Source organism: Marmota monax, unplaced genomic scaffold (genome assembly GCF_021218885.2).
Source record: "Marmota monax isolate L192 unplaced genomic scaffold, Marmota_monax_Labrador192_F-V1.1 WCK01_AAM20220418_F8-fsc00040, whole genome shotgun sequence".
In the NCBI taxonomy this organism is placed as follows: Eukaryota; Metazoa; Chordata; class Mammalia; order Rodentia; family Sciuridae; genus Marmota; species Marmota monax.
Genome location: NW_026692782.1, coordinates 3,142,449 through 3,169,466, shown reverse-complemented (window position 1 = coordinate 3,169,466; position 27,018 = coordinate 3,142,449). Strand labels below are relative to the sequence as shown.

Below are 27,018 nucleotides of genomic sequence, written 5' to 3'. Positions count from 1 at the left end.
AGAAAAGACCCAGCAGAGTGTCCAAAGTAGGAAAGCAGGATAGTTGTGGTGGTGATGTCAGAGGAGAGCAGTTCTTCAAGAAAGGCGTGGGAGGGTGGTGATACATGGTCCCTTGCTACAGAGATCTCAGAGAAAGGCAGCCGCACCGCTGGAACCCGGATCTTGAGCACAACATAACCCTATCTTTACATTGAAGAAAATAGCTTCAATGAATTTTTGGAAGATTTATAAAATCACGCAAAAGGATAAAGATGCATTATGGTGACAAGAAAGAGAAAATTTATTAACAGGACAGTGGCCACTGAGACTCTGAGGTACTGCAGCTCACATTTCTATAAGGCAGAGCATTTGGGTGGGATCACTTCCAACCCTATCTGCACGGGCATGGCTTCAAAACAGATAAAACTCAAAAGCTTTTTTTTTCCTACTTCTGGGCCACATTTATTTATAGGTGTATCTGTCTTATGGGGGAAAAATACACAGGGCACCATGGCACACTCCTGAGTCCCAACAACTTGGGATGCCGGGGCAGGAGGATCACATGTTCAAGGCCAGCCTCAGGGCAACTCAGTGAGATCTTGCCTCAGAATAAAAAGAACTGGGATATAGCTCAGTGGTAGAGCACCCCTGGGTTCAATTGAAATAACGTTAGCTAATTAGGTGGTGATTATTCATAGGTTAATAGTATCCTTTCTTTTCTAAGAAGATTTACCATAGAATTAGTCAACTCTTGTAGTGCCTTTAAATTCTATTTCTGCTTACCAAAAGCTGATATACATTTTTTCAAAATGGATGTGATAATAGCATATGCACACACACACACACACACACACATATATATATATACAGTATTAATTCATGTGTTAATATATCTGTGTGTCACATATATTACCACAAAAATTAATACTATACTAGGACTGATTTCATTGTTTACTGGTTCCTTTAAAATTAGTTTCCTTACAAAAAATGTTTAAATCTTAAAGGGCTAATGAGATCAAGTCAAAAATCTAAAAGTTTATTAGGACCTTCCAGGTATTACATTATAAATATCCATTTTAACGTTGAGAAATGATCCCAGAAAGGAAAAATGAACTATCCAAAGTCATAATAGCTCATGGCACAGCTGAAGTTGAACTATTTGAACATTGCTCTATTTTGTTGACTTCGTGTTCTTACTTGTAAATAACCTGCCTGATGGTGACTTTATCTCTAAGATTACTCCCTTAGAAAAATGCAGCTGTGTGTGGCCAAGTGCCATATAGCTTGATGGAGCAAATACTTTTTTTGTTTTAGAGAAACCTGGGGATTTTAATTAAATTAAGCAAATATTTGTTGAGTGGTCTGTGAGTAAAAGAAGCAAAACTGTTTAAAAGGGGCGCTGAGAAGTGAGAGAATTGCTATTTTGTAAAGACATTTGGTGAGCAAATAATAGTTACTAGTTTTCAAAGATATAACCCTTTACCCTTAGTAGTAATTCATTCTTTTATTTTTATTTGTTTGTTTATTGGGGGTGTGCTAGAGATTGAATCCAGGTGCACTTTACCACTGAGCCACATCCCCAGTCCTTTTTTTTTTTTTCCTTTTTTGAGACAAGGTCCTGCTAAGTTGTTCAGGCTGGCCTCCAACTTTCGATCCTCCTGCCTCAGCCTCCCAAATCACCAGGATTGCAGGCCTGTGCCACTGCACCCCACAGTAGTAATTCATTCTTAAATACTGATTACACCCGATCGCTCTAGATATATTCACTTTAGCAAGTGTAAGCTAAAATAGAAATGACACAGAAGAGATGGCATGAGCTCACTCTACAGTTAAGATGAAAGCTGAGGAAACATTAACCATATGAAATCTTAAAATACCCCAGATTCTTCACTTCATGGTAAGACAGAAAGTTAAGTGTCTTTCCATCTTTTTTCCCCAATTCTTCAAACTCTCAACAGAAATTTTATGCTTGAGACCACAGAGTTTCTCAACATCTGTCTCACAGGGAGCTTTTCTTTGGTGTTTCAGTAAGAAATTACATCATTGATTTTGCCATAGCATCATCAAGAAAGGTTGGAAAACAGATTCCTCTTCAAAAATATACATTGTCTGTGTTTAAGAATCAATACCAAACATTTGCAATTGGGAACAGTTCATGTTCCTTTTAATGTCCACTAAATTAGCATAGCTTTTATAAGAATCAGCAGCTAATATCTTCCTGCTGTTTTAACTGGCCTTTGAAGCAGTAGAAATGAAAATCATTTAAGGCATTTCACTGGGATGCTGAGTTAATGCTTGGGGAACCTGACCTCGCATTCCTCCCCCAGAGGCTGAGGCCCAAACACCAGTGCCCCCTCCCCCCCGCCATTCCTTCCGATTGCAGATACCATCAAAGTGCATCCCATCTCATGTACAGTTTATATGTCAGGCTCCAGATTCTGATCTTCTGGTGGAGATGCAAATGCTTTGGACCACATCTGCAGCCTGCACAGAGCCAAAATGACCATTTACCCCCCAGATGAGAATTCTACCCCTGGGGAGCTAGCTGCAGAATTCTGCTGCTGAAGAAGAGTTCCAATCAGTCCTGACCCTTGACAGCACCCCATCTCCCCATCTCTCAGTCCTGACTCCTCGTGCTGCAGGAGAGCCGCAGCTATCCTTTGATTTTTCAGAGAGGTTCCCAGAAGGATTATGAATTGGTCAGCAATTGCTCCCTCCCTCTCTTTTTCTCATGGTACATGGAATGACTTCAAATAGAGATCAACTTTATGTATCCAGACATAAAGAGCTCCTGTCTTTCTGTAGTGGAGCCAAATGTGGCTCTTATTCTACACGCGAAGGACAACTCTTTCTAAAAGAGACTCGAGTCTTGTGCTAGTTTTGCTCAGGCCACTTCTCTCTTGAACCCTCCCATGTAATCAGTTGTGTTGGGTTCTGGCTTTGTCTAGAGAGTCAGCACAATTTACAAAAGGCTCAGAATGAATTAAAGATCAAAGGATGGGGCTTTGTAAAGGAACTTATGTCATTCTGCAATGCATGTTAAATATACACGTACACTTTCCAAAGAAGTGATCAGTTTTAATTTGACTTTAACATTCTCTTCTCTATGGTACTTCATACAAAATCTGTATCTTTATCCTTGTTTCTGTCTTCCAAACTTAGGGAAGTATATTTGAGTTCAGTATTTTTGCACTAAAAACTTTCCCTAAACCTCTTCCAATACATTATCATTTGGCTTACATTAACTTGTTTTTATTGTGCAAATAATAATCTCATGAATTCTGAATTATATACCATTTTCCAAGAAGCAGTATATATTAATGCTAAACAAAGCAAGTATTTATATATTGACATTAATGCAGTGGACCTAGTTTCTATGGTATGAAGAAGTGAGAAAGAAGTAATGAAATAAAAACAAGACAACCAGAGTGTTAATATAGGAAAGCTATAGATTGAACTTAATTGTACTACCTGAATTTAAGCCCCTGTAAAAGTTTTATATTTTATTTTATGAGTTCCAGAATTAATATATTGAGCTCTCTCATGTATGGGATACTGAGCTAGTCTCAGCCACAGAAAAATAGGTTGTGGGACCACCTCGTAGCTTACCTATCTTTATTTGGAAATTCTTAAAATTCCACAGTTGGTTTGGAGCCCTAGAAATGTAGTATCCCTACTGAATATGCCTAATGAACCCTGTGGGGTACAGAAACTGCAGAAGTTGACATTGTCATCCTTGACAGTGACGAGTCTGCCATGTTTAGTGAGTGTCGTAAGGATGCTGAAAGTTAGTCCCCACTTCAAAACGCATATGAAGAGTAAGATCAGAGGAGCTCACGGATCAGACTGTGCCATCGTATTGGGATTCTTCATTACACAATGGCTTCTGTGTTACATAATCAAAAATGAAAGAAAATGCATTAAGAGTGTATTTATTCTGAAGTCATAAATGTTTTCCAGCTTCATGATCCCAAGAATTTCTCCAGACAGTTATGAATAGTCCATCTTTATTAGTGTGAGCAGGGTACAAATTACTTCTTGCAATCCAGACATTGCTCCCAAGAGATACACTGGGAATTTCCAATTTACATAAAAGTTGTTTTCCAGAAGTTTCCTTTCACATCATTTATTTTGAGCCTGAGCAATAGTTCTCTAGAGAAAAAGTGATATGTAGTAATAATAACTAACATTCTAGTGAACTTATTTTGTTTACTTTGGAGAGAACAATGTAGCACAAGGCTTTATGAGCCAACCAGCTCTTCACAGCTAGGTTCTGCCCTCTGACAAGTTACTTGACCTCACTCATCTATGGGGACATTTAAAAAGTGGGGATAGTAATAACTCCCTCCCAGGGTTGTTGTGAGTCAGTCCAGTACTAGGCACATAATAGGTGCCCTGTGGCTTTGACTAAGAGAGACGAAGGAAGCAGCACCATCTTGGCTGGTCTTGTTCTCTCCTCCTCATCTCCAGTTCCTCTGCCACTCCATCCCACCTGCCACTGCTGTTCCTTTGCCAGCCACTTGGAATGGGAACAAGAAAAGAGGAAAATCTGCTGCAGTGATGGGGCTGCTTCCTCCATTTTTTAAAGGACCATTTTGCAAAGTGACCAGGATTGATGTGGTTACTCTCTTCTGCTGTGGAACTTTTTTGAAGTTCATAATATGAACCAAATGCTGTGCTCATTCAGTCTTCCCAGTGACCCCACCCATAGGCAGTAGTAGTTGGTCAAGCTGGGTTTCAAGCCAATAAGGTCTACCTGTGAATCTGGCCTTCGCCCTCCTCCCCCCAATATCACTGTTAGTTGGGTTTGTTTTTATTCTGGTTACTTTTTTCCAACTTGCCTTAATCTAGCAGCAGGAAAGATGGCTGAACTGGAAAATAAATTGGGCTTTATATCTTTCTTCATCCTTATCTTCTTTGCCCCATCATAGTACCTGTAAAACTATTCTTGTTAAAAGATTTATACAAACTATTGGGGTGGGTGGGGGTTCTTGATTTTCTATAACATAGGAGGGGAATCCATTGAGTTAGTATTTATTTCTTTTATGAGATGACAAGACCTTCTAATCTCTTTACCATTTCACCCTAAAAAGAGTAAAGCTTAAGTTAGATGTTCTTAAATATGTAAATATTTAAAACTTTGACTAATGATTCAGATCCTGATAGTCCTAGATACCATAGCTGCCAGGAAGCATAAAAGTAAATAAAGTCCTTAAGGAGGGAAATATGATGACAGATTTTTTTAAAAATCACATTGAAGGTCAAGGTTCTTGATGTTGGCATGCCTGATGTAAAAAAAAAGCTAGGGACAGACACAGGTTCTAACCTGGCTCTACAGGTAATTTGCTTTGTGACCCTAAGCAAGTTACTTAAAACCTCTTTCTTATTTATAAAATGGCCTGTGATGCATGCAACAGAAAGTCTGGATGGTTTTAGTTCCCTAAATAGTGAGACTTTTAGAATTGAAGAATGGATAAGAGTAGGAGGTTTCTTAAACTCTTTGAAATGGGGATGGGGTGAAGAGAGGGGAATAAAAGAAACTGGGAGGAGTTCAATGGATTCGTTTTTCCAAAACTGAAGATTTAAACAAGATGACACCAAAAGTGTACTTGTGACAAGGGCTATTCAGAACTCAGTCTAACTTTTCATCATTTACATGATATTTCCAAAAGGTTCAATTCAGTTTCATTTCCCAGCTTCATTTTCAGAGAAAGGACAGCAGAAAATAATTGGGAAACCAGAAAAATGATGAATTTCATTTTATGTCAAATTACTTTTAAGTAATTACCAAAAGTTATATGTAGTCTTGACTTTCTAGTACCTTTTATTCTCTTTGCCTTTTTATTGCTGTAAAAATGAACATTTATAAAAATAACTTAATGAGAATTGAGACAATTATTTAAAATTATTCATTTCAGAATGTCAGAATTCAGGTGTCAAACTCATTTAACTTAAATGTTTAAATTTCCATTTGCATAAAACTCAAGTCAGACACTGAAGATTCGACTGGATCAATCTCCTTCTTATCCCACCACCTCCAAGTTTGTGTATTTTATATTCTTCACCGGATGCTGAACCACTGCAAAACAGGAGAGAACGCCTAGCAAAGTTCTTCATTGCAAAGTGTACCAACAGGCAAATCTTTAGAATGCTTGGTTATTCATTTCTCCTGAAATGCTGTGTTAATAATTTCTTAACTATTGCTTTACTTAAAGTAGCAGCTCTAAGCCCACTTGGGTTAGCAAATTTGGTGGTTCTTTTTATTGCTTGAATGAGTAGTCTGACTTCCCATGGAAAAAGTTAGAACCAGTATAATAAATGAAGGTCTTAGCTCTCTTATTCTGTCTTGGAAGATGAGCATCTCAGGAGTTACTTGCTAATACTGGAGCAGAGGGATCCTCATGCCAGATACGGAGCATGATGTGGTGTTTGCAGCTGCCTCGGCAGAGCCACACCATACGGCTGGCTATTTGCTGACAGCAGGACAAGCTTAAAATACCTTAAGATGCAGCTATGACTCTGGCCGCTGTGAACCTAAGGCTACCAGAGAGTAGGGGAGAAGCAACTTGGTGGAAAGCCACTCAGATGGCTTTTGATCCTGGTGCATCAATCAAGTGAAGAGTATGGGAGGGGATTCCAGGAACAGAATGCATTTTGCCATAGCTAGGAAATAGGAAAGAGACAGTAAAGGTAGGAAGATCAGGAAGGAGCATTTGGGGATTCAGAGTGAGAGTGCTGGATAATGGGTTTGAGGGCTCAGGGGTGGCTTTTATGAGTCCTATTCCCAAGCCAGTTCTAAACACAGGAAGCAGGAGCACATGTGCTGGACAGTCTACCCAAACCACACAGACATCTGGAACTTCAGGGTAGTGGCAAATCCCAGTGGCATAGCTGCTTTTAAATGTTCAAATTAAGTTCACTAGGACCCCACAAAGTCCTTTGTTGTTAAGAATCTTTGATGCTCTGCACAGATTAAGAATACAGAACCATTTTCTCTTTATTCCTTTCAGTTCTCAAGAAAGTTTCCTCCTCCTCCTCCTCCCCCCCCCTCCTCCTATGGATTTAAGTGGGATCATTTTACTGGTTAATTACAGGAGGGAAGAAAAGACAGGAAGGAGTTTAGAACTTCCCCCTGGTCCTATATCTAACGATACTTGATAACAGACCTAAATCTTTTTTGACTTTGTATTAGCAGCTTCAATCCCTTGAATTGCTTTGGGTTTCTGAAAGATTTATTTTTGGAAATTAAACACCTGGGGTAAGAAATTTAGGTGTTTGTTTGTTTGTTTTTAACTTTTAAAGTTTGGTGCCTTTTCATAAAATTATTGCTGTTTTATCTGCTTGTTATAGTGCCACCTCCTGTTGAAGTTTCTTTTGGCAGCCATTGGTCCTTATGTCTACCTGACAGGAATAAAGGAAAGCATCTTGGATGTTCAATTGAGCTATACAGGAAAGCTTTTGAATAAGAGTGAGATTTTAGCCATCTGCTAAGTGTTTACTAACTTTCATTGCAAAAATTGAAATTTGAACTCCCAATAGAAAATGTTTAAAAAACTAAATCTACAATATTCTTACAAAATTTAATAACTTGTTATTGCTAGGGGACACCTACTGTTAAAGATAGAGGTCACCATTTGCGTGTGCTGGAGCTACGTCACATACTATTTGTATGTATTAAGGTCTGTGTAAGTCATTGGCAATTCGGAGTGTACTAAAACTCTGCATATAGTAAAACCTTCTCTAGGGAACAAATGCAGAGAATAAAGCCTGTGGTATTTACTGAACGCAGAGGTGGCAACACTGAAGTAGACTGATCTACAAATCTACAAAAATGACTTCAACCAAGTGGGTTTTTCCCCCTCTCTCTCTCATTTTGATAGAATTATTATTTTTAATTGGTATATATGAGAGGACTGAGAACTCACATCAAAGTCCTTCCCTTCGTGTTCCTGGTGTGGTTAAAATAGAGCACTTGGAAGCCCACAAGTTTCATCAGGGTCAGTGTACACGGGTTCAGATCATCGTATATAAAACTGACACTGCCATTACCCATACACTTGACTGACTTAGCGCTTGGTCCAGGGTGTTGGGGCAACAGCCTTCGGGACAACACCCTGTGCACTCTGGGGCTGGCGTGGGTGGTCAGAGTCCGTCTCCCTATCTAGAAGGAGCATTCCTCGCAGTTCCCTCTCTGAAGGTGTCTTCCTCTCTGTCTCCCCAGGGACCCTCTGAAAATCCAGCAACTCCAGAACCAAATCCGCCTGGAGCAGGAGGCGGGCGCCCTGCGCAGCGCGCCCCCTTCGCCGCCCTTCCCGCCGCCGCCCGCCCTCCCCGAGCTCGCGGCCTGCGCGTCGCCCGCCTCCCCGGAGCCCATGAGCGCGCTGACCTCCCGCTCCGCCTCCACCATGCAGTCCTCCGGCTCCTTCAACTACGCGCGCCCCAAGCAGTTCATCGCCGCGCAGAACCTCGGGCCCGCGTCCGGCCACGGCACGCCGGCCTCCAGCCCCAGCTCCTCCAGCCTGCCGTCGCCCCTGTCCCCCACGCTGAAGCAGTTCGGCCGCGCGCCCGTGCCGCCCTTCGCGCAGCCCTTCGGGGCCGAGGCCGAGGCCTCGTGGTGCCCGTCTTCCCCGTCGCCCCCGCCGCCGCCGCCCCCGGTCTTCAGCCCCACCAGCGCCTTCCCGGTGCCCGACGTGTTCCCGCTGCCGCCGCCGCCGCCCCCGCTCCCGAGCTCGGCTCCGGCTTCCCAGTGCGCCTCGCCCGGGGCCCGCTTCGGCCACAGCCAGACGCCCGCGGCCTTCCTCAGCTCCCTGCTGCCCTCGCAGCCACCGCCCTTGGCCGTCAATGCCTTGGGGCTGCCCAAGGGCGTCACCCCCGCGTGAGTGACAGCCGCACACCTCCACCTCCCCGCCTACCCAAGGCTGCACGCAGCTCCCACATTCCCTAAGACACTACGCCCACAAGTCTGCGACCGGGGAGTACCACTGTAGCAATATACGAATTTCCCTCCATCCGATTTTTTAAGTGATCACAGCAGCTTTTCAAAGCTGTTATTGCATAGTTATCTTACCTTCACCTAGATCAACACTATTTCCTCCAAGTTAGATTCCCATCAAGAACTGCAGTGCTCATGATAATTGTGATAACAGTGACCCTAGCAACCACTTATCCATCTTTGTGCTAAGCAATTTATATATATATACTATTTCATGATACACCATTCCCAAGAGTCATCATTGTCCCACTTAAACAAATGAGGATTCTAGTAGTTAAAATAATTTGGGGGTGGGGGTCCACAGAGCCATCGAACTAAGATTTGAACCCATGTACTGTGGCCACCAAACTAAGCATTTCAACTCAGTATTCCAATAGATGTGGAGGGGTTTGGTTACTAAGTATACACTTCAGTGTTTGAGAAAAACCCTAACTAGTATTAAGTTTTTATAAGCATCTAGTGATGGGGTGCGTGTGAATGTATTTACATTTTAGTGCAAATAAGTGAGACTGTATGCAATTTAGTGAAAAATGGAGGTACCAATTCTGACCCTGAAAACAGGTAGTTTATATGACTCCTCTCACTTTTTCTCTTTGTAAATTATCTAATATCTGCTTTCCTGAACCTATAATGGCAACCCTATGACAGCTTTTTGTTTGGTTTCTGAGGTGACCCAGGTTGGCCCCAAACTCCTGGGCTCTAATGAGCCTCCTACCTCAGCCTTCTGAGTACCTGGGATTACAAGTCTGAAAACCACTTCCAGCTATGAACTCTTTAAAATAGAAAATGGTTGAAGCTAAATAAGAGGACATCTACAGAAGTGTAGTAAAGCCTTCAGAAGTAGCATATCATACAGGTGTTTGTGTTTTATAGAAGAGTAAAATGAGTTTTGAAAGCTAGCAGTTACTCACTTTACCAAAGATTTCAAAACTGAGTAGGTGATAGCGATGGTGAAGCCAGTCTCAGTATTACTTTCAACTCTACCTGCTGAACTCCTACCTCAGAGCTTGCCAGAAACCCAGTATTCTTCAGAGAGAAACAAAATAAACCCCACAAAAGAATAAAATTGGGCAGACCTTAGAACTATACTATTTTCTTCTATATATAAAGTTTTCCATTGCTGGAATGAACTAATGCCACATTAAAGACAAGCATTTCTGTCTCTGGCCTTGACTGGGTTGTCAGAGAGCTTCACAGCCTTGTTTTGTTGGGCACTTTCTAAATGTTGATTACATGAATTCTCTGTTGGAAATCTGGCTTCTCAGATTCTTATTGGAAAAAAGCACAAATGCATATATAAGTAAATAAAAGAACAGAATCTGTGCAGTAATGATATGATAATAGACTTCTAATGAAAGTCAAGTCAAGGAATTTGCCTAAGGAAAAATTTGGACTTTCTCCTCAACTTTTCTTTTTGAACTTGTATTTGGCTGCTAGAAAATGAAACATCATCTGGCTACAAAGAAGCTAATTTACCAGAAAGATTCAGGGTAGAAGCTTGATGCCTGACAGTTCTCTCACTAAAATGGTACCAAATCTTGCTTCCCAGGAAGATAAGTACCATAGAATCTGTTCTAATATTTCTCATAGAGAATTTGATCAAAGATTAGTCTTTCGAAGGCATTAGGTGGTAGTGCCTTTAATCATCGTAAGAAGAAACAGTGGTTTATTCTGATCTTTGCTTTTAGATCCTCTTAAGAAGATACCAGTTTTAAGGGTTTACTTAACCTCAAGTAACAGGAAAACTTGCCTCTTATCGCCATCTATCATAGTTACTCATTTTATGAGGCCAAATATTTATAATTGTTACCACAAAACAGTTCTGTAGTTTCTTAAAAATTAATGGAGAAGTCACACTGTTCTGGGCTGTGGCAAACTGTAGAAAGAGAGAGAGAGAGAGAGAGAGAGAGAGAGAGAGAGAACGAACTATGACTCCAAAGAGAAGTGGCAATACCAGATTCCAGACTTCAGCTCTGTGCTAGCTCAATAAGCCATTATTATGTGGTTACCCTCTTGTCTTGAAGGAATTTTCCTGTTGCTAAATCACACAATCTTGAAGAATTCATTCTTTTGGTTTGATACATGTGTCTTTTGAATATTTTTCCCCTCTGGTATACTGTGGAATCCATCATTTGCATTCTGAATTAAAAGCAAAATTTTGGTAATTATCCTTCACAATAATTCAAATAATCTGCCAAAGATCCAGTGTCCCTTTCAGGGTTTCTATAACTAACTGGCATCTTTGAACTTTGAAGAGCTGCCAAACTATTGTCAAATATGTCAAGGTCTAGCAAATGAATTGATGAATGACTCAATGAACAAACTCATTAGACCTTTTTTTAATGCCTGCCTTTAACCAAAATCTTAAATATCATTTTCAGATATCTCAACTTTCTTTATTATCAACTGTATACCTTCTACTTTATTCTGTGTGTGCTTAGCATTGTTCTTATTTCAATCTGTAGAGGAGGAGATTGGTACACCCTAGGTTTTTAAGTAGTCTGTGGAGATCAGGTTCTGTTTCTCTCACATCTAGGTAGCAGAGGTCAAGACAGGGAACAAAGGCTATGGATGCCAGTGATAAACCACAAAACCAAGAAGGAAAAGACGGGCCTGCCCCAGACTTACAGCAACAGCATGTTGTTGGTCGACTGCGGTTTGGGGAACTTGTGCACATCCAGTTCCTCAAGTGTCTTCTTTCTTCAGGCAGCTACATTCTTCCCCAAGGTGACTGGGTCACTAGCAGAGAAATGTCACCCTGCTCAGAGGTGCTAACAGACACAAATGATGTCTGAATCTTTTTAAATTTCTTATTTGTTTTAATTAGTTATACATGACGGTAGAATGGATTTGTATGCTCTTTGTAATACCTAAATGGGGTATAATTTCTCATTTTTTCTGATTGTACGTGTTATAGAGGCACATTGGTCATGTAGTCATATAAGTACATAAGGTAATAATGTCTGTTTCATTCTACCATCCTTCCTATCCCCTCCCTTCCCTTCACTGTCCTCTACCTAAAGTAACTATTCTTCCCTAGTACCCCCTCTCTCATTGTGAATTAGCATCTGCATATCAGAGAAAACATTAGGCCATTGGTTTGGGGGACTGGCTTATTTCACTTAGCTTGATATTCTCCAGCTCTATCCATTTACTGGCAAATGACTGGATCTTTTGATGGAGACCATGAGGAGAACATGCCTCGCAAACATGTATTCCTGTAACCTTGTTTCTCCACACAGAAAACTGGCCCTAAGAGAGGGTAGGAATTTCTGTCTCTGCTGGTCTCCGAGCAGCAGTACTGAGTCTGAAACATGAATCAGATCAAAGCCATCTCCGATAATTGGATAGGCACTGTATCTTTTGCCCATATTGACAGTGCTGGAATCTGTTCTCTTGAGAGAAAGCCACATAGTCACACTGCTACTGTGTCTCTTAATTGCCTCTTTCATGTAAGTAGGGCTTTGTGTCTAAATGATTGTCACTAAGAGCATGTGTCAGTAAGAACTTATTTACAGATGTACTATTCAGAGCTTATATTTTGTAGCCACTCAGCTCTTTACAAACATATTTCAGTGTCCCTCTTTCCTGACTTATAGGAAATAGAGAGGTGAGGAACACTGTCTTCATTCTACACTAAAATGGTGAAGAGATTTCCTAGGGTTTTGGAATAAGCCTGAGCCAGGAGGGTATATAGCATGACTTAACCGTGTCTCTGTTTATTGCTAATAAATGTGTTGTCTAACATTTCTTGATTATGAAAACTGTTGCAATAGCAACAAAACAAAGTTCCCTGAGTGGTAAGGAAAAGTTTGTACCAGATTTAGTTGTACTTTCAAATTTTAGATATGCAGGGCATTCTAGACAGTTTTCAAGTCAAGACATTGGTTAAGAGTAACCAATAAAAATGAACCTGACAAAGGGACATTGGGCTGTGAAGACATCTCAGGATTTCTGTTTTTCTCATTTTTCAGGAAAACAGATTGGTGATAGCCTTGTCATTCTCCATCAGAGAGCAGAGACCTGAAGGGGCTGGGGACATGCCCAGAATCTTGTTATTAGACTTGTTAGGGTCCAGTATATCAGATGATTTCATTTTAAAAAATCACATCCTATTCTGGGCAAGTATTTCCCAACAGATTAGTAGGGAAGGCCACATCTGAGTTCACAAAGTGATGGTTCTGATAAATATCTCTGCACCAGGGTCAGCTCAGAGTTAGACTTGTCAAGTAGTGCATGGCTCTGCACTGAGTTGCACAGAGTGAACCAATAGGTGTAGACAATGCATCTTTGTCATTTCATTCTTCACAATAGATAATGTGAAGAGAATTTAATATTAGAACACTTAAGTAAGATCTCAAAACCCATTTTTGTACTTATTATTTGCATCACAATAAATTCTGTTAAAAATAGAATTGAATCACCCACATGGTGGTGCATGCCTGCAATCCCAGCAGCTCGGGAGCCTGAGACAGGAGGATCTTGAGTTCAAAGCCAGCCTCAGCAACAGCAAGGTGGTAAGCAACTCAGTGAGACCCTGTCTATAAATAAAATACAAAATAGGGCTGGGGATGTGGCTCAGTGGTTGAGTGCTCCTGAGTTCAATTCCTGGTACAAAAAAAAATAATAATAATAATTGGTCTACCAAAATTCAGTTTGTGTATCTTAGATGAATATATTACTTTCGTGAATATAAGGGATACCTAAATATTTGCCAGTATATTAATGAGTTTGCTCACTCTGTAATGTTTGTGGAATTTAGTTACCCTCAGATTTCACTGAATTTGTAAAGAGGAGAATAAGAAGACTTTTAACTAATTTAAAAAATTCTCTGGTTGCTAGATAGGCTCTTGATCTCTTAAATCGATGTTATATTCTGGAGATTTGAGTTTATGAAATATACTGACAGAATTGACGAAGAACAATTCAAGAGATGGTTATATTCAAAATTCTTCAGTAGTTGAAAGAAAAAAAGAGAGAGAAAACCTCCTGGGTTTGGTAGTGGTCAAATCTGGAAGATTTTACCTTCCAGATGCTTGTGTATATATTTTAAATGTTTTACCCCAACCACATGAATATTATTTTAAAATGGCAAATGACTTACTGTTAAAGCCAGAGTAAACAGATCAGAAATGTTTTTTGCACAGTTGGGCTGAGTGTGTATACATGAAGTATAAATGCGGGCGGCCTGTTATGAATTGTTTACTGATTAAGGTTTGCCTCCGATTATGGATTTTTGTGAAGAGTTCTGGTTTGGGTAACAATTTACTTTGAATAAGCATTTTTCTTTTTAAATTGTACAAACCATCATGAACAGAAAGCATCCCTTTGTCACTAGATACTCTTTTTTTCCCCCTAATGAGTTGCTACTCCTCATTTATCAAAAGTAGGTGACATTTGGGGGCACAAACCCACAACCATTTTACATTAAACTCCAGCACAGAAATAGTTTTATAGGAAAACAAACTCAGTTGCCAAAGCATTGCTTCAAAAATGTATAATTGCTTTTCTTTCCTGGTGTCTCCCCCTTCCCAAATAACTCCTTTTCTGATTTCTAACACTAAACTTACATGCTAACCCTAAACCTTACCTTGTTTTTAACAGTTCCCTAAGGAGATGCTCTCTGAAAAAAAAAGAGAGGTTCTGTATTAGAATAAGTATGAGAAAAACTGTATTGTCTACTTCTTTCCCCAAGGTTTATAATGGCATCTGTTGGCCCTGCTCAGGCTCATTCTGGCTGACCCATTCTGCCTAGCCCTCTCCCTACAAGTTTTCATACAACCAACAATGTCCTTGACCCCTGGCCTCAGCTCTAGTGTCACCTTCTTAGAGAGCTGATAGTTAATACTAATACAGCTATCTACCATACATCTGTCACTTTGTGGCACTCACTACCTTCCTTCCTTTTCTTCTTCTTCTTCTTTTCTTCCTTTCTCTGTCACCTCCACCATACAATATAATTTTTCTAAGTATTGTGACTTAGTTTTGTTCAGCATTGTATTCCCAGCACCTAGAACAGCAGAGTTGAGCATTGAAAGGGCAGTCAGTGAGGGTTATTTGTGCATTATTGGAAACTCTTGGCACCTTTTAAACTCCTTCCCCTCATTCATTCAGTTTCCCTTGGCAAGTCTCGTCTCTGTGATTCATTTCCATGCTGGACATTTTGTGTTGGCCTCTCCAGATCACTCTTACGATGCCAGGCCCTGTTCTAAGTGCTTAACATATGCTAGCTCATGTTGTGGGCCTATGAGGCACATGCTGTTCATATGCACATTTTACAGAAGAGGAAACTGAGGCACAGAGTCATTAGGTAACTAGCCCAAGACTTGGAGCTCCTTGGTGGTTAAATGAAAGAAAGAGAGAGAGCGATTGATTCCCACTTCTGTGCCTTTGATCATGCTGCCTCTGAATTCCTTCCTGTCCCCTTTGCTACCTGCCATCACCTTTCATAGTCTGCCTCAGGTACTCACCTCCTCAGTAAAGTCCTCAGCACTCATTCTAGCCAGCAGTTTTTACTGTGCTGTATCTAGGAGTACCATGTGGTTTGTTCCTTAACTTATTCCCAACTTGATTGTTAACTAACCTCTTGTGATGAAGGCCCTTCCTTTAGGATTTGGTTGTCTTTGCAATCCCACATAAGATAATGTTGAGACTATAGTGATAAAGCTTTTTTTCCTCCCACCCTTTTATGCATAACATTTTTCATTCATAGTAGTTTTCCATGATGTCATCAGGCAATAAACTCACTTTACAAACCAACTATTTATGTCTAGACTTAACCAGATTTGGGTTGATGTATTAACCTAGCACTGTACCTTGCTAGATGCTGTATTCTCTACCTCTTTCCCCAAGCTTTATAGTGGCCTCTGTTGGCCATTATAATGACTATTGTTATGGAATGACTATTGAACTATTGGAATATTCAGAACCAAAGAAATATGAGTACCTAAAATTCTGTCAGTCAAGGAAAATGTTCTTAAAATAGAGGGAAAAGAAGAATTAAGTTACATGTCCTTCTACTGTTGGCAATCTTGGTTATTTTAGGAAATGGATTTGTTAAAAGAAATATAGAATGATTTGGGGTTTTATTGGGGGGTCAAAGAGTAAATTAAATTGTACTCTCTGAAATGATAAAATTCTTGGGTTGCAGGGACACAACCCAAATTTGCTTCTCTATAAAATGTTTCAGAGCAGTGGTTCTAAGTCCCCATAGAGGAGTCCAGTATAGTGAAAAGTGTTTTCTAAGCATCCGGACAATTGTAGGTGTCTTTTTACTTGTCGGAGGCAATTGTGATAGTCATTTTACCCGTTCTCTGCTTTTCTTGTTTAAATGACCTATTCTCCCCTTGACATTCACCTTCCTACTCCTTTCATTCTCATCAATGCTGAGAACACAGCTCTCAGTGTAGCCACCTGCAGAAACAGTGATGCTGTCTGTCAACAAAGGCTGCTCATCATCACATAGTTGTGCAACTGAGTTATGTTGTTCAGGCTTTGAGTAATAATGGAAAACTGTGTGTGCCCAATAATACCTGATGTAACAGAGAATGAGCTGTCTTCAATTTTATCTTTCCAGTGACTTTAAAACCTAGCTCTTCTATGTCTCAGATGTAAGTCTATAGTCAAAAGCAGTGCAGAACTTTGCTTCCATTTTAGTAGTAGTTACTTGTCCCAAGTCTGACTTTTTACATGAGATCTGATGTTACATGGCTCTGGCACAAGTTTCCTTGACTGAAGAGGGAAAGAGAGGTCATAAGTAAAGAGAGACAGGACATCCACTCACTGCAGAAACATCTGCATGTCTGTTAACAAGTACTGTGATAAACAAAAGAGCCATGGTGAGAGAAACCATTTAAGGACACATAATATTAGTGTGAGAGAAACCATAAGGAAAATAAACATGGTACCTGCATGACTAATTGGATAGACTTAGGGAGACTTTCCAAGAGACATTAAACGGAAGGGAGGGAGGTTCCAGGTACAGGAAAGCTAGCAAACTATGCACATTTCTGTTAAAGGGCCGCATACTAGTGAAAATTGAGATTATAAATCATAATTCTTATGGCTGTTACTAACATGACTCAAGTTCGTAGCCCAACCCCCTAAATAAATGATATCCTTCTCAATCTCCAATGAAAAGGATAAAATTTGAAGTTGAACTAACCATCTCTTTGACATTACAAACACAAAATATCACAGTATCAAAAATCTTTAGTGTTTTTTTTTTTAATGTCTAACTCTGGTGTGCTCTCATTTGAACTTTAAGGGCAAATAACTGAAAACATGGACATGGAAAAATTAGGTTCTATTAGTTAGGATTTTTTCTACATATAAGGGACAGAAAGAAAGTTAACAAACTTAGTACAGGTTGAACATCCCTAATTTAAAAATCAAATATCTGAAATGCTCCAAAATCCAAAACATTTTGAGCAGCAACATAATGCCAGAAGTGGAAAATTCTACCCCTGATTTCATGTGATGGGTCACAGTCAAAAAGCAGGCACAGTAAAAATATTATATAAAATTACCTTTCAGTTATGTGTATAGGTATGTAGAAAACATAAATGACTTTCAGGGTTAGAAATGGGTCTCATCCCCAAGATCTCATTATGTACATGCAGATATTCCAAAATCCAGAACACTTTGACCCCAAGCATTTCAGATAAGGGATATTCAACATGTATTCACTTAGAATGGGTTAGGCAAGTGAATTATGAAAGGACTAGAAAATTGAATCAAAGTATGAAAGAAATATGTCCTCTTTCAAATCTTCTCAAAATTCCTATGTGGTATATATTTTTATGTTTTACAAGAGGTTTTAAAAAACTTACCCAAGATCACAAACCTAATATAAACAAGGTAGAGTCAGATTTGAAATCTAGGCCTTATTATAAATCACATCAATATTTCACTTTACATTTCTGCTTCCCTGGGACTAAAATACAGGCCTTTCCTATTCTCGGTATTGACTAACCACCGAGACACACTCCCCCAAGGTATTTGAACCTTCTCTGAAAACTGGTTCCAATTAGTGGTTCCTGAACTTCTGAAACCAGCTTTCACATTCAAGGTTCTTTCCACAATAGTTGAAATAGATGCAGCATTAAAAAAAAAAAAAAATGTGGGAATGACATGTTGATACGTTGTTCTGTCTGTTTGTTGGACTTGAATTCTAACTTGGATTTAGATGCCTGACAACTGACATTATGATCTTGTGCTTTTGTTCTGTAGGGGATTTCCAAAGAAGGCCAGTAGAACTGCTAGAATAGCCTCTGATGAGGAGATTCAAGGCACAAAGGATGCTGTCATTCAAGATCTGGAACGAAAACTTCGCTTCAAGGAGGACATCCTGAACAATGGCCAGCCGGTACTTGACAGATTAGGCTGGACTTGGAAGATTAGCTATCCACATAAAATCTCTCTTCCCTGAGGCTTAGGTTCTTAAGATTTGTCTTATGATTTTTTCATTAACCTTGAATCTCAACATTTCTCTTAATGAGTTAGAGAGAAAGGAAGAAGGAAGGGCAGATGTTAGTGTTGGGACCACAACAAATGAGTAATGATGATAAAGAAATGTGGGGATGGGGGTTGTGGCTCAGTGGCAGAGTGCTTGCCTACCACGTGCGAGGCACTGGGATCTATTCTCAGCACCACATATAAATGAATAAAATAAAGGTCCATTGACAACTAAAAAAATTTTTTTTTAATTTGAAAAAAAGAGATATATGGAGATTCTGTCGTGGCTGGGTAGGTCCTAGGGAGGGAGGGAGAAGATGTGCCCTTGGAACAGTTTGCACCCAGAAGCAGTGGATTATAATAAAAGTACCAAAGGAGAAGTTGGTTCTGTGGCATGTACTGCTTCTACCCAAAAAATACCTTAGCTAGAGAAATCATTGGTGAAATTCAGTCCTGTACTACCAGCTGATGACTGGACGGATATCAGTTGACTCAGAAATCTGAACAGAGAATTATGTTCCACAGTCTCATGCTAATTTGTCAGAGCAAGACAGCTAGACTTGAGGGGGAATGTTATATTTCAAGGCTACAGAATTGTAGAGTGCATATATAAATCTGGTGAAAAACACACTATCTTTCGTCCACTGGACTTGAATTTTTTCTTATCAAGTTTTATTTGGTTTTCACATTATCACATCAAAATATCATCGTCAGTAGATGGGTAAAGTCAATCTAGCAACTAAGATTCCCCAGGCAGAGCAGAGGAGTCTTTTGTAGCTTTTTTCTGGAACGTTACCAGAAAATTTGCTTGGCTCTTGGATAGAAGAAACTGGCTTCTTCATAGAAAATCTCCCTCCCAGACACATTTTTCAGAGTGGAAAGCTCTCTATGGGAATTATGTTTTCTGAAAATTTTAATTCTTAAGCATTGATAGATAAAAATGTAAAAATAGACCATGGGAGATGTGGCCAATAGAGGAGGAGGGTTGAATGCTGACTTTAATTATTGGAGCATCTTAATCTGATTAAGAAGGATTAAAATTCTAGTAAGTTTTTTGTTAGTTACTCATTTCATTGGGTATAGAAGATCTTCACCAAAAGAAAATATTTTCTCCCTGAAATAAGTGATTACATGCTCTGGAAGTATTCCCTGGCTCTGTCAAGTAGTCTTTGAAAGATTTTTTAAAAGTATGTATGGGAACTTTTTCAAGCCAGGTAAAGGCATCTCTCCAGCTCCCCCCACACACACACTTCTTCTTTTAGATTATTTAAATATTCTTTATAGACTTAGATTTCTTAGTTCAAAATAAGACTTCTGTAAGCTACTATTTAATCATGTCATGCATATCTATATTTTTACATATCTGTTACATATTTTTATATATCACTTTTATGTATAAGCATATATTTATATTTATCTGTTTAGCAGCGAATGGCATTCATAATGAGTTCCATAGACATTCACATTTGACAGCCTAAAAGAACAAGAAAAGTTAGGTTTCCCTTTAAAGAAAATGGAATTCTTAAACCATTTTTCCTAATGTTAGATATTCTGTTACTTATTTTTGGCTTTTATAAACATGGACTTGTGTTTCCATATGGCATAGTGATTTAAAAACAACACTTTGAAGTAAATTTGGCTTCCAATGGTAGCAGGTACATTCTGGTGTTGGAACAGATATCAAATTGATACTTCTGCCTCTGAGAAACAAGGTAGAGATCACTCCAATCCCCCACCGATGTTGATACAGTTCTCCATGAGAACACAGGAAGGTTTTAAGACAGCAAGTACTTCAAACTGTTTGAAAACTGAATTCACTGATTTTTTTAAATCATTTTGAGAGAATTAATTTACATAATAATGTACTGGGCTGAATCACTTCATGTGCCACTCAAAACGTGTACCTCTACCTCTTTTTTGTCCCCGTCCTTTCTTTACTAAATGAAATACTCTGACCTTTAGGGCTGCTTGGCACTTGATCTCTTTCACTTCCCAGTTTCAGCTGGGACTAGAACCAGCAATTATTGGAATTGTAAATTTTCCCAACATATTTTCCTGATTAGAGAACTTTCAACAGAATTTGGATCTACATGCAGAAGTTTATCTGAAATAACTTTTTTTTTTTTTAGATTCTGCCTTATTCCCTGTTTCTAATAAAACCCCTTTTGCAAAATGCCCCTGATGGGGCAGGTGAACTCTGAAATTTCCTCCCACATCCATAATTCTAAGGCATTTCAGAATCAGCTGAAGTACAAGAATCACCCCAGCCAGGGCTGAGGATGTATCTTAGGGGTACAGTGCTTGCCTAGCATGTCTGTGGACCTGGGCTCTATCCCCAGCAAGAAAGAAAAGAGAAAAAAGACTCAATCATCCCACTGACAGAACAAAAATGTTGGCATCTCTTATAAGAAGGGACTAGCAAATGGTTTTGGCAGACTCCAAAGTACTGATTGCTAGGTACAAAAACACTACCATTTTCTTCCTGATGGGCAAGCAGTATGCTTCTGAGTAGTCATGAATTATGGATGTTAGTTTTGGCAAATAGCTTTAATGGTCCTCTTGCTAATTTAGCCACATTCAGTCGTCCTTTGTGGATTATCGTATTGGCCCCTAATCACAGACACTACGTAGCAGCCTAGAAAGTGCTCCTAGCTGGGAGACCTGCTCCCAAAGCAGAAGGACTACCACTGTCAGCTGGTTGAAAACTTTCATTTGCTAATATTTACTGAGTATATACTGTGTTCAGAATTACTTCTGTCAGTGATACCTGTTCTATCTTCTTACTGATGAGTTTGTTCTCCTTTTGAGTGGCTTTCCGTTTTCCATGTCAGTTGGTCTTGGAGCTCACTTGGTTGTCCTAGAGCCTGTGAACGACTCTGAAAATAGCATTGCCTTTAAAATTTGCTGTTGGAAGATCTTTTCTTTTCTCTGTTTTTCAGGAAGGATGAGAATAACACATCTTTTCTATGGTCTCTGCCTTGCTGCTTATCATTTACTTTAAATCTACACTGCATCAATTGGTGGCATCCAAGATTAACTGTCTCATCTCCCAACAGTAGTTTAGGCCAGGAGGACTATAGGAAGAAGTGAGGGGCAGAACTGAAGCACAAGAAACAGACGCCTTTGACATGCAGCTGTCTGGAGCTGGAGAGAGAATAGTTACAGAAAATGTCAAAACTCATCTTATTTTTTAACTGTTTTTCATAAGGCACTATATAATTGTGGGTTTTTTCTAATCTTAATTTTTTTGTGACTTGCTTTATTTAGAGATTAACTTATGAAGAAAGAATGGCCCGTCGACTACTAGGTGCCGAGAGTGCGACTGTCTTTAATATTCAGGAGCCAGAAGAAGAAATGACTAATCAGGTACTGTGTTGCTCTAGACTTCCTGGATAGATGACAATTATTCCGTCCCTTCTGACACTATACTTGGGATTCATGTTGTGAAAAATAGAGGATAAGCCACAGACAAGCAGTATCGATGTCATCAAGCAACCTCACAATAATATGGATTGAGCAAATACTGTGTGCCAGACACTGTGTTAAGTGATTAGAACTATTTCCATCAGTAATTCTTGTTCTTTTTATTTTCTTATTTATCTCTTTATTTTCCTTTTGAGTATCCTGATTTTTCTGTATTTTGCTCTAATCCAAAATAGTTTGGAGAAACACCTTTTCACTGGCACTGTTTGAAGTAAGCTAGTATTTCCCACTATACTCTTAATATCTACCCAAATACCGATGTTCAGAAAAGACTGCCTTTGATCTTCATTTGCATTTAAAGCATAAACCAGCAAAAGACCCAAAATTCTATTTTTATTCCCCTGCTATCTCCAAAAGAAAGAAAGAAAGAAAATTCAAGGAGCTGTTATAAGCAGCTGTATAATCTCTATTGCCTCTCCACAGAGTTTCCAGATGTAGTTTCAAGTTAAAAGGGGGGAAAAAAAACTTATAAAACAAATTTAAAGTGTCAAGTACACTCTCCTATTGAAAATGTGCCTTTTGTTTCTCTATGTTAAACATTGCCACCCTGAAAATTTCATTTAAAGAAAACTAGAAATCCTGCTACATCTTACTATTTCTATCATCTTGTTTTTTCTACCATTACAGGATGTTGGGTCTCCTCATGCCTCTGTAGGGAGTTCTGTGGATGGTCAAAAGGTTAAACTTTTCTCTTTTCTTCTCTTTGCAATCTTTCACTGTGACTATTTTCTTCATTTTTAACCTGTGTGTCTGTCTTTACTTTCATATGTTAACTATAAGTGCTATGATTCAAATCAATTTCCATTTAATATCAGATAAACAGAATAACTACAGTATGATTTTTCTTGTCATTTATTTACCAACAAATTTAATCCTAGCATTAGTGGAAGCTCTAAACTTTGAAACATGAAAACATTTTCACTTGTTATACACCTTTGGGGGGTTACTTATTCTGAAAGTGATTAATTCCAGAGTAATTAAACAAAATAGCATGTGGTGTATTGCTCACAGTGTTATTCACAACATTATATTTTTTCCCTCAAACCAGCAAACTATTTTCTAAAGATGGCAGAACTTCTTTAAGAGAAAACCTACTTAAAATTACTCCCTATTTAATATGAAATAGGGAATATTTATAATGGGCTGCCTTGTCTGCATTGTACTTTACAGGCAAGAACTGTAGGATCCACCTTAAACACCACAGGATATTCGGGTTATTGGTTTTGCTTTGTGTTTTTAACCAAAATTTTGACTGGAGTGTTATCCCTGTTTTTCTGTTAAAGAGATGAGTTCCTAATAGCTGTAGAGCAAAAGGGGGCCCCCTATGAGATGGGGTTGTTATGGGTAAAAAAAAATCATGGTGCTATTTCTTCCATTATTCATTTGATAAAATTCTGTGCACACTGCAGCTGCTTTCACATGTACTCTGAGCCTTCTGGAGAGGTACACCACCCTGCAGCAGCATTTACCCTACAGAAGGAGATCAGTGTTCCTTTATGTGTTATTTTTATGAACAGATAGGGAATACAGAGCCTTCAGTTTTTTCTTTTCTTCTCCACTTCATCCCTGTTTTAAGAAAGAAAAGAGAAAAATAATAAAGCAATCTTAACTTTTCTACTTTTTGCTGTTACTATTGTTGTTTGGGTTTTGTTTGTGTTGTTTTGTTTTTCTCAATGATAGGACTTGAAGACAATTTGAAATATCACAAATTTTCACTTCCAGATGGGTTTTGTTTTCTATGGAATTGAATTGGGTTCAGATTATGTTTTTAAGCTCTATGGTAAAAATACCTCTGTCATTTTAGTGCCTTATTGGAGAGGGGGATAAGACTCATGAGACACATTGTTCTGTGACAGCTTGAGGTTGCTAACTTGAACTTTCTTTGTTTGACACAGGAATACAAAGTCTCCAGCTGTGAACAGAGACTCATAAGTGAAATAGAGTACAGGCTAGAAAGGTCTCCTGTGGATGAATCAGGTGATGACATTCAGTATGGGGATGTACCTGTGGAAAATGGAATGGCACCGTTCTTCGAGATGAAGCTGAAACATTATAAGATCTTTGAGGGAATGCCTGTGACTTTCACATGTAGAGTGGCTGGAAATCCAAAGCCTAAGGTAAGCTAAAAATATGACTTCTTAAGAGTTGTCTCAGTTCACACTGCTATAACAAAATGCCTAAGGACTTGAGTAATATATAAAGAAGAAAAAACCTACTCAAATTAATCAAAACCTAGTAAAACCTAGTCTATTTTTACCATAGAACTTTTCCATTTTGGTTCGTGGTTCTGGAGTCTAGGAAGTCTAAAACATGGTGATAGCAAGGACCTCATCCTCTTTCAATTCATTGCAAAAAGCAAAAGGATATCAGATGGCAAGATAGAGTTAGTGTGCTAGAGAGAGATTGCTTTTATAACAAAAACAGTCCTAAAGTGACCCATTAACCATTAAAATCCATGAATGGATTAATCCATTAATGAGGGCCATGCCTTCATAACCCAATCACCCCTGCCAAAGGTCTCACCTTTCAACTCCACTGCACTGAGACCAAGCTTCCAGTAATGAATTCCTGGGACATAACCAAACTACAGGAGTCACATTTTCTGAGGAAGAGTTTGGCTTCCAAATATAGCAGACATGATAGGAAGAAGAGATACAGACTAGCTTTCTCAATATGAGGTGTTTTAAGTACTCTTAAGTTGAGAACCATCTTCAGGATGCATTAGAAACCAAAGAGTGGAGGGTAGGGGGAATGGAGTTGGAGGTTTGAAGAATAAAACTAGGACAGGACAGGGCAGGACAGAACAGTACAGAATAGGATAGGAGTGGCTCCTAATGAGAACAACTGAATAATTAACAAGGAGCTTTTCATACACCTACATCATTTTCTCCTCATTATTACTCTCAAATTGCAAATGGCTAAAGAGGGCTCTATGAGATTAACTTTCCCAAGGTCAAAGAGCTGGTAAGCAGCCAGACTTAGACATGAACCCACAGAGGTACACTATACAGAGAAGTAGTGTTCACCATGGGTGATAGAAACTTCAAATCTCTAATCTACAAAACCAGGGACTCCTATGTTTACAAATGTAGGTAGGGTGAGGAGTACTGTTTAGAAAGGATGATCAAAACTTCTGATAATGCAGGATTAGGCTGACCTGGGTGGGAGGCCTCTCCCTACAACACATGGGAATGCTGGTAAAGGAGCTGTTCTACCAATAAAAGGAGGTCTAGAATAACTGCTCACTAGCCCAGCAAAGCAATAAACAGGAGCATACTTTTTGCTAACTTAAGCAAAAAGAATAGAAAAGGTGAGAAACTGAAACCCCATCAAAGGCAGTATATGGATATGAAAGTTAGTTCCGGATGATTCACTTAGTTTTCTTTCATAAGCATGCAGACTGTTACTCCGTAGGACACTTTTCACAGCTTAAGCCATCAGACTTTTGCAGGATAGAAGGGAAGAAGTGCTACTAAACAGGTTCATAGTCAAGACTTACAAACCATATGAGGAAATCAACAACCATGAGAGTCAACGACACAAGAACAAAACTAGAAGCCTAAGAATTGTACATATTAAACCCTATTAAGGAGCTCAGGGAAAAAAAAAAAAAAAAAACAAACCTGAATTTAAAATGACTAAAATAATTTAAAAAGGAATAGAAACTCCAATGAGAGAACAGGACAATATCAAAAATGCAAATTTGTCAAGTATATAGAAATGAGAAATTTACTCTCTGGTATTAAAAGTTTAAAAGTGGGGGCTGAGGTTATGACTCACAATAGAGCACTCGCCTAGCACGTGCACAGCCCTGGGTTCGATCCTGAGCACCACATAAAAATAAATAAAATAAAGATATTGTGTCCAACTACAATTAAAAAATAAATATTTAAAAAAAAGGTTAACAGCAGAGTACAAGAGCTGAAATGAGAATCAACAAAATGGAAGAAGAGCAAGTGATGCAATACCTGATACTGGTAGGTGTTAATTCTCCACAGCTTTGTGCATTTTTTGTTCTCACATTCAGGTTAATTTTACCATCACTATCTTTCCTTAAAACTGAATTCTAACAACAAAGCCAAGAAAAATAGATCAAAGAAAATGGCCTCAAATTTTCAAACCCATATCTACTCTCTAATAAAATGGAACTTTTAAAATAAACTCTATTGTTACAGGAAATTTCTTTGCCACATTCTTGTCATAATTTGGGTAATAGCTGTGTATTCACAGCATGATATCAAATGCATGTATTGAAGGTAAAATTTCAGCTTTTGAAGGAAATCCATTAAGATGTTATATCTTGAACTTCCAAAGTATTCGCAAAAAAGATCCCAGATTATTTTCAAACCTTACCCATGTTAAGGTCATTAATCAGGTTTTAAAATCATGGATTCCTATTATTTTTTTTAATTTGTTTAGTTGTAGTTGGACACAATACCTTTATTTTATTTATTTATTTTTATGTGGTGCTGAGGATTGAACCCAGCACCTGGCATGTGGTAGGCGAGCCCTCTACCGCTGAGTCCCAGCCCCAGCCCCATGGATTCCTAGTCTTATAGAACACTTTACTCACTTGAAACAGTGAACTTTGTTTTTAACATAACAGCTTTTATACCAGTGCAAATTTAAATGTTACAGATCTTCAAAGACGCTTGTTTAGGACTTTTATTGTCAAATTTTCTTCTCTTATACTTCCTTCTCCCCCTGTTACCCTTCCCTTTCTCCCTCCTTTCCTCATTCCTCTTCTTTTCCTCCCTGTATTATTAAAGTACTATCTCTGCCATACTATATAAATCATATTAGGGCTGTTAACATATGGAATACTCATTGTGTGTAAAGATTCCTTTGTTTTGGCTTATGTTTTTACAAAAAAAAAGTATCTCTTCCTTGTACTCTCTACCCCCTCCATTAGCAATCTCGGCAAAGGTTTGGAACTATTTATTGATTTCATTTGAAAGTTGTATTACAATTATAATGGAGGTGAAAATGATTAAAGGAAAGAACTCAAAAGAACTGGCCTTGTGACAAGAATGCAAAAGGAAGAAAGAGTATACTAATTACACTTCACAATAAGTAATCCAACCACTAAACTTGTATGATAATTAGGA

The 27,018-nt window shown here is 38.8% G+C and overlaps 2 protein-coding genes and 1 long non-coding RNA gene across 12 annotated transcripts in view; 1 reads left to right on the top strand and 2 right to left on the bottom strand.

Annotated features, from left to right (window-relative positions):
• Positions 1-15,980, bottom strand: part of LOC131424287 (uncharacterized) — a 29,798-nt gene extending 13,818 nt beyond the window's left edge. The window contains exon 1 of the long non-coding RNA XR_009227056.1: positions 11,600-15,980. This is a non-coding gene — a long non-coding RNA (uncharacterized LOC131424287). The remainder of the gene's footprint in view (positions 1-11,599) is intronic.
• The window catches only part of Palld (palladin, cytoskeletal associated protein), a 375,619-nt gene that overhangs the window by 325,203 nt on the left and 23,398 nt on the right, over positions 1-27,018 (top strand). For 5 of the 9 annotated variants that reach the window (XM_046447640.2, XM_058580371.1, XM_058580370.1 and 2 more), the window contains 5 exons: positions 8,201-8,854; positions 18,203-18,338; positions 21,695-21,793; positions 22,538-22,588; positions 23,806-24,027. In XM_046447640.2, coding sequence (XP_046303596.1) covers positions 8,201-8,854; positions 18,203-18,338; positions 21,695-21,793; positions 22,538-22,588; positions 23,806-24,027 — 1,162 coding nt within the window. The remainder of the gene's footprint in view (positions 1-8,200; positions 8,855-18,202; positions 18,339-21,694; positions 21,794-22,537; positions 22,589-23,805; positions 24,028-27,018) is intronic. The other 4 variants (XM_046447643.2, XM_058580373.1, XM_046447641.2 and 1 more) reach the window with 3 other exon arrangements.
• Cbr4 (carbonyl reductase 4) overlaps positions 22,747-27,018 on the bottom strand; it is a 75,326-nt gene continuing 71,054 nt past the window's right edge. For both annotated transcript variants that reach the window (XM_046447647.2, XM_046447648.2), the window contains one exon: positions 22,747-23,476. Coding sequence is in view for 1 of the 2 variants with exons in the window: in XM_046447648.2 (XP_046303604.1) it covers positions 23,418-23,476 (59 nt within the window). In the remaining variant the exon portion in view is untranslated. The remainder of the gene's footprint in view (positions 23,477-27,018) is intronic.